This window comes from Euphorbia lathyris, chromosome 2, assembly GCF_963576675.1.
Source record: "Euphorbia lathyris chromosome 2, ddEupLath1.1, whole genome shotgun sequence".
In the NCBI taxonomy this organism is placed as follows: domain Eukaryota; kingdom Viridiplantae; phylum Streptophyta; class Magnoliopsida; order Malpighiales; family Euphorbiaceae; genus Euphorbia; species Euphorbia lathyris.
The window spans coordinates 93,765,909-93,775,589 of NC_088911.1; the positions used below are offsets into that span (position 1 = coordinate 93,765,909).

Genomic DNA, 9,681 nt, shown 5'->3' on the forward strand with positions numbered 1-9,681 from the left:
GCTTCATGTATAGTAAGTGGATCCTCTTCTACTGTGAAAGCATAAAAGTCAGAACCAAAGTCTTTGGATACTCTAGGTCTCTTACTTCTCCTAGGTTCAGATTCTTCACTCTCATTTTGCATTATAGGTCTAACAGCGGGTATGCTACTAGATGATGCACCCCCACTATTTCTCAATTTAAAAGGAAATCTATCTTCATAAAAGTCATCATCATTTGACTCCAAGATGACTTTTGCATTCAAATCATAGAACCTATATGCTTTGCTATTCACAGCATATCCAATAAACACACATTCATAAGCCCTACTAGCAAGTTTTACTCTCTTTGGGTCAGGAATCCTAACATAAGCCAAACAACCCCAAGTTCTAAAATATGATAGGCTGGGTGTTTTATTTTTCAAGATCTCATAAGGAGAGATTTTGCTTCTTGATTTAGGGATCCTATTTAGCACATAGCAAACAGTCAAAAGGATTTCTCCCCACCAATGTGAGGCAGCACCTGAACTAAGCATAATAGCTACTACAGATTCGGTAAGTGTCCTATTTTTCCTTTCAGCCTTTCCGTTCATTTCTGGTGAATAAGGTGTTGTGGTTTCATGTATAATGCCATGTGATTTATAAAAATCAATAAACAGGCTAGAACCATATTCTGTGCCTCTATCACTACGAAGTCTCTTGACTTTCCTATTGTATTGATTTTCTATTTCAACTATGAACAACTTAAACATGTCAAACGCTTCACTTTTATTTTTCATAAAATAAACAAAAGTAAAGTCAGAACAGTCATCAATAAAGGTTATAAAATACAGTTTGTCATTTCTAGTCAACTTTCCATCTAATTCACATATATCAGAATGAATTAAATCTAGAGGTTCAGAATCCCTAACAACAGATTTATGAGGTGTTTTTGTGATTTTTGCCTGACTATAATAATCACATTAAAGAAACTCATTTAGATTCAATTTTGGAATTCATCCTAAGTTACTCATGTTCTTAATGATACGCTTATTAACATGACAAAAACGAGCATGCCAAACATTAAAAGTACAAAGGAGTAAACAGAAGCATTCACTTTATTAATCTCAACATTCAATTTAAACATGCCTTCAGTTGCATAACCTTTTCCTACAAACACATTGTTCTTGGTCAAACTAAATAAATCTGCTCCTATAGTCTGAGTGAAACCAGCCTTGTTGAGAAGATAGCCCGAAATCAAATTTTTTCTCATTTCTGGAGTGTGCATCACATCCTTCAAAGTTAAGGTTTTTCCAGATGTGAAGTTCAATTCCACATTACCAATTCCAGCAACAATAGTGGTATGGGAATCACCCAACAACACTTTCTTATCTTCGGTCACAACAGTGTATGTTTTGAACATACTTTTATCATAGAAAATATGATGGGAAGCACCAGTGTCTACCCACCACCCATCTGATCCACCTATGAGGTTGATCTCAGAAATCATAGCAATATAATTATGTTGCTCTTCAGTCAGGTTAACACTAGGAGTGGTGTTTGGCCTGTTCCTGCACTTCCGTGCCATATGACCTGGTTTCCCACAATTAAAGCATATGAAAGCAGCATCATTTCTGGTTGGATGTTGTTGTGGCCTATTTTGGTTCCTTTGAAGGGTCCAATTCAAATTAACTCGGGTGTTGCAATTTTAGATTGGTTTGTGGTTCTGATTCTTAAAATTTTTTTGAGTAGGTTTCAGAACCGCAGTGGATCTTTTAGTGTTATTAGAAACAGAAGCACTTCTTCTTTTAAATCTTGTTTTCGAGCTTCCTCCTCAATTCGGAGGCGTGTAATCAGACTTTCCATCGAAAATTCTTTTGTTTTGTGCCTGAAAACATTTTTAAAATCTTTCCACGAAGGAGGCAATTTGTCAATAATGACAGCAACTTGAAATTGATCATTTAGAGGCATACCTTCTGGAATGATTTCATATGCTATTTTTTTTGCAATTCATGAGATTGAATCTCCACTGATTTGTCATCCATCATGTGAAATTTGAGGTAGCGGCTGACAGCATATTTTTTCGACCCAGTCTCCTCTGTGTCATATTTCTTCTGCAGAGCTTCCCAAATTTCTTTGGCAGTTTTTTCTTCAGCAGTGTAATAATAATATAGGTCATCTGTTAACCCATTGAGAATATAGTTTTTGCACAGAAAATCAGTTTCTGTCCATTTTTCAGCAGCACGAATATCAGCACGAACATTTGCCTCATCACCATCTTCAGGAACAACCGGTTTTTCAGAAGTCAGAACAGAAGCTACCTTCTTTGTTGTGAGGTAGAACAACATCTTCTGTATCCATCTTCGGAAGTGAGCTCCTTCAAACCGGAATGGTTTGTTGATTTCAGCAATCCCATTTGATTTTTCGGTAGCCATCTCAGCAGTAATTGAAACGTCTTAATATGTCTAGGCTTCTCAAAATAACTATATTTAGGACCCTTTTTCTTATTATCATAGTGTTGTCCCTTAACTAGATTAATAGAGGATTCAAGAACAACATTAGTACCTAGACTTTGTCTTTCTTGTTGTGAAATTAAAGACAAAATAATAGTTATATCAAGCAAGGGTTCCATCATGAAGATTTGTTAACGTGCATTACTAGGATACTCCATACTTAAACCTTTCAAGAAACAGATTACGAAATCATCTTCTTAATAAGCCTTTGCCTTTGACAAAAAAATGAGCACACTTACAGACTAGTTGATAATTACAAATGATAAAAAGGCATATAGTTAACTAACTCCTCCCAAAGAGTTATTGGTTTATTGTAATATTTAGTGACAGACATAGATTTTAAGAGAATCTCCATATGCAAAACATTTCCGTAAATTTTTCCGAGCATCAAAAGAATTTTCAAACCATTGAATACCCTGAGCAATAGAAGAAACAAGTGATCTACACAACCAGGAGAAAATCATAGTGTTGAGAAACCATCTATAAAAGCCATCTTGTTCTTCGCACGTAATCCCCACTTGAACTCTCTACTCAACCAATGTTTAAGTACTCTCATCGAGTAGTTAAGAAACTAAAACCACGCTAGGGTTCTCTCTAGGATGTAAATAGTAAAAACTAGAAGGATTAAAAGATGGATCTTGAAACACTGTCTCTACATGTCGATTTGAACGGCTGGAAGTCTACGAAACCTTCATAGGAGATAAATCTGAACTAGAACTTGAATCTAATAATGAAGATGTATAAACCAAGCAAGATGGTGAAAAACAAGATTTTCTTAAATAGTTTCTAGAAATCTAAAGGATCAATTTCTAGAAGCAAACAAGAGACTTTTCGTTTCTTTAGATGAAAAACAAAGGAATCAATTTGATTTTCCAGAAGAAACCCAAAGAACAACAAATGATTCAACTTTCCAGGTACAAATCGAGGAAAAATGTTAGAAAAACGATTCTTTTTCTCGAATGAAAAAATGAAGAAATATGAGCGTGCTTTATTGCCATAATAGAAGAAATAAGATAAAAAAATTCTCATTCAAATGAAGAAGATGGAGTTATAGTGAAGAAGATGAAATTACAGTAAGTAGAAGGGAAAGAGGCGGAAGAAGAAGGAAAGGAGAAAGTGAAGATTTAACCCTAAAACCTAAGCATAAGGTTCTTTATATATAAATACAAAAAAAAGCAATATTCTTAATCAATTAGAAAGACTAAAATGCCCTTTAATATTTCTGTTAATAAGTTTTCATCTATTCAAATTGAAATAATAAGACATGAACAATGATGCTTGTTGGAAATAGGCAAGCCCAAGGGGCCACTTGGGTCCGACATTGGCATCGATGCGCTCCCAACCCGTTGAGACTTCGACTATACCTCATGCATATAAGAGAGCATCTTAGCATATTATTAGTTAAAGCCCTATAAAGGCTAACTATATATAAACCCAACAAGAAGCTCGTTAATTTCCAATATGGGACGAGGAAATATTCACAATAAAAATATTTCAAATGATCTATTTTGAGCATCAATTTCTTATTCATCACTTGTCCGTTTTGAGTTTGTAATATATCGTTGAAAAGATCTTATGACATAAAGTACAATGACACGATTCAAGTTATCTAAAACTCCATTTATCTATATATATATAAACCTGAAGTTGATAAATAATAACAATATAAAATTGCTATTTTATCATTTTTTTCCGAGAAGGAATCTTCTGCATATAAATTATTTGCATAATTTATCAAATTGCAACTCAGCAATTACTCTATCTAAACTCTCATATCAAATAATAGCAATAGAGGAAGAGTTACACAAGAATGAATAAAGATATGGCTAAGGCTGTATATATTTGATGAAAGAACTTGGCGAAGATCTGCTTTGATTTCATGTTTTGGCTAATCACCCTCTTCATTTACAATCATATACTTAGTTTTTCCATTAATAAAAATGAAAACTTGGTTGCAAAAATCATGTTAATTAATATGACAACCCTTAATGAATTTATCAGAGAAATTGATGTACTTTGTCCACAAAGGCCGAAGTTGAGGAAATGCAATATCAAGCCAAGGTTTAGCTCTGCCATTGAAATGGATAACAGCAGCACTTTGTGCATCAGACAAACTTGTATTATCTTGGTATCCCAATCCAAGCATATGCCAGAATGGATCAATCACTTGTACATGTCCATGAAATGCTATCAATCCTGGTGGTAATGTTCCTAGCTGCCACAAGCTCAGCTCCGATTTCAAATTCTGCAACCGAAACTAAATTTAGTCGCTAAATCTGATTTACGTAACCAAAATGATAATATCTGATTTACCTGTTCAAGCCAATAATGATAGGTGAGGCTAACATTAGTCTTTCTCCAAGCTGCTAGATCAAAGATGTTCATGCCATAAGCCCAAGCACATTCATTTGGGTCAAAATTATTAGCTATTAATGGATGGGAGAAGTTTAAATAGCTCTTCAACCGCTTTGACATGACGAATTTATCGTCTCCTATACACGTTTCGACTGCACCATTCACCTTTCCGTTCATTTCAATATCCCATAACGGTGAAAGATCTGTTTGTACCACTATATCATCGTCTAGAAATACCACTTTCTTCAAACTAGGAAACAACTGCGCAAACAAAATAACATTAAAAATTACAGATTTGTTTTGGCGACAGAAAATTTCGTCGTTGATATCATGAAATTACCACAGATATTATGAATTTAGCGACAAATATTTTCGGTAATAAATATTTTTTTTACCTCAGGGAGATGAATTCGGATATGATTCATAACCGAATTGTACTTAGGACTAAGAGCTTGTAACTTTGCTGCGATAATGTTGGGCTTTTCGCTAGTATTAGCGACGATTGCAGATGAGCCTCCTCTGAACTGAGACCTGACTCTTTGGTCCTTTTCCATGGCTTCCAAAACGGGGACTTTACCCTTTGTAAACCAGTCAAAATGGTGCAATGCTTTAACCTCAACAATGGCAGGGGATAAAGGGTGCAAAGAGAACCAGGCTTGCATCGGAGAATATGTTTTCCGATCAGTAATTATGTGGAGGACAAACTTTTGGGGGCGTAATGCGTTTTTGACAAGGGAAGTGGCCACAACGGAGGCGGCCAAAACATTATCTGAGGCAAGGACAAAGTGGAAGTATGAGTTGTCGACGAGGGCGGGGACTAGCTCCGGCGAAGGGAGCTGGAGACGGGCGGCTGCATTGGTTGAGTGCTCATTGGCTAGCCTTAGAGCCAGGCAGTGTAGCTGTTTTGGTATGCTACTTGATGCTACATGCCTGTATAGATATTCTTGTATTTTTGCTGTTCTTGTTCTCTGTTCCAGTAGACTCACCTGAAATAAATAAATAAAAATTCAATTAACGGTGTTAGTAATTATTGTCAGAAATTAATATAAGATATATGATTGAGTCGGTTTAATGATATGGTATCAAAACCTCTTTTAGATCTATGATTGAGCTTTTGTTATACAGGCTACAAGTCCAATAGACATTTGGGTGTTGGAATGTGTTAGAGATTAATATAAAATTTATAATTGGACGTTAATTATCAGATCGAACTTTTAGTTCAATGGATTCAATGATAAATATTAACACATATTGAGTTAGCTCACATGATAGATCAAGTTTTGAATTGTTGACGTTTTTGTTACGTGACACGATCACTTGATGACATTTACACTTCTCGTACTTTAAAAAGAAAAAATTATATTTTAAAAGAAAATAGAATTGAATTACCATTTCCCTGAGCTTAAGGGCAAAAGTTTTAGCATCTAGTTTGGTGTCCTTGATTTCTGCCATGAACTCTTGTAATGTTTGGGGAACATCAGTTTTTCCTTTCAATTCATCTTCTTCCAGTGGCTCCTCTAGCACTTGGTATATCACTTCTGGTACCTTTAATTTAGTATCCAAAAATAATTAATTAGTATAAAAAAAAAAAGGGCGGCCCGGTCGCATTACGCGTCCCCGCTGAGCGAGGGTCCGGAGAGGGGTCCCACCACTTGGTATATCACTTCTGGTACCTTTATAATTAATTAGTATATCTATAAAAAAAATAATTAAATAAGACTTTATATTATATCAATTTTAAAAAGGGATTCGGATATTACAGCTGAGTCAAGCCTTCTTCCCAGTATCCTTGGACCAAGTCTTTTTCCCAAGCAGCCTGACATTAATTAATAAAATAAATTATACAAGTAAGTATATAATATAATGAAAATCTGGTCACGTAAATATAATAATAACTATAAATATATGATTGGTAATTTAATTAATGTGTCTTTGTTTATGTTACTTTGATACATTAAAATATTGTTGTTGTGATGATTATATCAATGTTAGTTGAAAGGCTGCAGCCAATATTGGTGATACACCGACCGTAGGTGATATATATATTAAAATAGTACTAAAATCTAGCGAAGTCACGTGTTAATTGGCTAATTATATGGTTTTCAATCAGATGTAGTTTGGTGAGATATGTCAGTCCAGCTTTTACTTTAATTTGCAGTTTAATCAAGCAAACTTATCAAATCTAAATCACACAATCTAGTTACAAAAACTCCTAATCATTACCATGAATAAGAACTATCTAGCTAGGGGTAATATATTTAAAATTTATTGAATACTTGTCTAGCAATTATTGGTTGGATTATTTCATCAAACCATTTTTAAGAGATTTCATCAAACCATTAAGACAATAATGTTATATAAAATTGAAAATTAAATAATAAATTTTAAGTATTAAATTGTAATAAATGTTAAAATTGTCTATGAAACTGCTTCATAAATAAAATAATAAAAATAAGGAGTTGAATTTAAATACATAAAATTTTTTAAGAGAATCATGTTTTTAATGAAAAATACTAAGTAAATTATATTTGAGAAATATATAGATAATTTATTTTACTAATTAGAGTATTATTTTGTTAGTGATCGATTAAAATTTAAATATTTTAATTAGTATTATCAAATAAAATAATATAATTAATAAAAAAAAAATTTATAAATAATTTGATTAGTAGGTTAGAAGTTTATCATCTAGCATTTAAATGGACTTCTTTATTGTATAAATTACTTATTGAACTCAATATTTCTACTTAAACGATTTTTACTCAGTCAAACGAGACAAATATTAGAATATACAGAATAATTTTAAGAACTGATATATATTTTGTGACATGTGTCACACAATGTATGACCCTCCTAAAACTAACCATAATTTGATAAAATATGGTTATAGTATATCAAAGTTATTGAAACAATCCTACGAGAAAGTGAATATAACAGACAGCTAGAATATTCTTTAGGAAAATCATTATTTTGATATTTATATATTTTTGTAAGGCAAATGATATTTACGAGGGAGAAGTAGATAATATTAAAATTAAAATATGAAATAAACTTACGACTAGAACAATGTTTTAAAACTTAAACTTAAAGTTATCAGGCCGAAAGTATCTCAACGATGTTGAATTTGAAATCTAAGAGAAGTCTAACAGAAATTGAAATTCAAAACGTATTTACCCTAATTATGAAAATGCAATTAATTAATTAATTAAAAAAGAGTTAGAGATAAGAAATGTACCTAAAGAAGAGCACTTGGTTTCTCCATCAATGGTGTCAACAGTAGATAAGACGAAGACGAAACGAAGCAGAAAAGTGAGGAATAGAAGACAATATAGAATCATAGTAAAAGAAAGCTTATTCCCAGCTACTTTAACCTTTATAAATTCTCTAACTCCTTTCCCAGGAAGCACTGTCACATGCCTCAAACTCGGAGATATATGAAGCTGCATTTTCATATATTAATCAAAACAACAATTTCATTCAACAAATAACTCAGCACCTTGTTTCTTTGTTATTTTTTTTACTGGAATCTAATGAAATTGTAAGGGAAAAGGGAGTAATAGAAATGAAGGAGAAAATGGGATGTAAAAAGAAAGGATGGAAATGGAGTTTAGAGTAGCTATCATTTACCTAAACTTGCTTAGTAATGAGGCCATATTTGAATATTTTTCTACTACACAAGAGAAGAGAGTTGTTAAACAGAAAGAGACATACGACTTACAACCCATGTTTGCTTTCACGGGTTTTAATTCCTTTCTAAAAACAACATTTTAAAAAAAAAAAAAGTTCCAACGTTAATGCTTCTTGTAATTATCTAGTTTAAATTCAGATTTAATAATTTATGTGTTCTTTTTTTATAATTAAAAGGATTGTGTGGAAATACCCAATTTATAATTAGTTTTTTTTTCATAAATTGTGATTAGTTGAATAATTAATAATGGAATCTGATTAATAGAGTGAGTTTGGTGTAACATAGCTTTGCCTACACATGAAGTTTTTTTTTTATAAAAGGAGGCATACAAAAGGTTTAAATAATGTCTATTGAGTTTGACACTACACAACTTCTAAATAGAAAGTGACTTTTCTTCTCTCATTACATAATACTAATAGGTCTTTTGGTCTTTGGAGTGAAAACACAGTAAGCTATTTTTCTCTTCTTCTCCTTCCACAACACAATAATATATCCTCTCTCATTTTATGCTTCTATATATATACATTTTGAATCCCAATTGACGGTGGGTGGGCGAGAAATATAAATTATCTGTAAATACAACAAAAATATGTGATTTTTAGATTTTACTTGCAATTTTTATTTCTAAGATATAAATATGATAAACATTCTAAGAACACTATCATGGCCAAAAGAAAATCTTTACAATGAATATATTAATATTAAGTAAAAAGAAAAATTAATCATATATTTCATTTTTCATTTATATACCTTACCTAAACTACAATTTAAAAAAGAAAAAAAAAACATAAGAAAATGAAAAAAAATTCAAAGTTTGGATGGAGTTGTGTAGCTTTAACAAGCAACAAGTTTGTAACCTAAAAAAACAATCAACAAGTTTCTAATAAATTTCTTTATTTTCTTAGAGGACGGGTTGTTCTAAGTAGTGACCATTAAAATAATTGAAAATAGTAAGGTATTAGATTGACGTGAACATGGAAACAACTTCTGTGTATATAAAATTTGTTTGAATTAGTCTAAGAAATCCTAGCCACACTTTATAGGTTGAATATATGATATGAGATGAGATCTTTAAAGGATTTATATTCGTTGTTTGGTAGATTCCTTCCTGCATTTAACATCTGGAAAAAGTGAGGCAGAATGAACTTATTGATTCAGAATCCTAGTTGC

At 32.3% G+C, this 9,681-nt stretch overlaps 1 protein-coding gene across 1 annotated transcript; it reads right to left on the minus strand.

Annotated features, from left to right (window-relative positions):
* Nucleotides 1-4,279: 4,279 nt before the first annotated feature.
* Nucleotides 4,280-8,392, minus strand: LOC136218990 (probable galacturonosyltransferase 12). The gene is made up of 6 exons (XM_066006181.1): nucleotides 8,059-8,392; nucleotides 6,584-6,639; nucleotides 6,213-6,368; nucleotides 5,219-5,809; nucleotides 4,782-5,084; nucleotides 4,280-4,713 (listed from the first exon to the last, which is right to left on the minus strand). Exons 1-6 carry the CDS (start codon nucleotides 8,273-8,275, stop codon nucleotides 4,435-4,437), a joined length of 1,602 nt encoding a protein of 533 aa, XP_065862253.1. The 5' UTR covers nucleotides 8,276-8,392; the 3' UTR covers nucleotides 4,280-4,434.
* Nucleotides 8,393-9,681: the final 1,289 nt, after the last annotated feature.

Excerpts from the sequence above, each read along its gene's own strand:
- LOC136218990 (XM_066006181.1), bottom strand. The coding sequence starts at position 8,275 with ATGAAAATGCAGCTTCATATATCTCCGAGTTTGAGGCATGTGACAGTG. Across the intron at positions 6,369-6,583 it reads GAAGAAGGCTTGACTCAGCT|GTACCAGAAGTGATATACCA; the intron begins GTAATATCCGAA and ends ACTAAATTAAAG. Across the intron at positions 4,714-4,781 it reads ATCATTATTGGCTTGAACAG|AATTTGAAATCGGAGCTGAG; the intron begins GTAAATCAGATA and ends TTTCGGTTGCAG.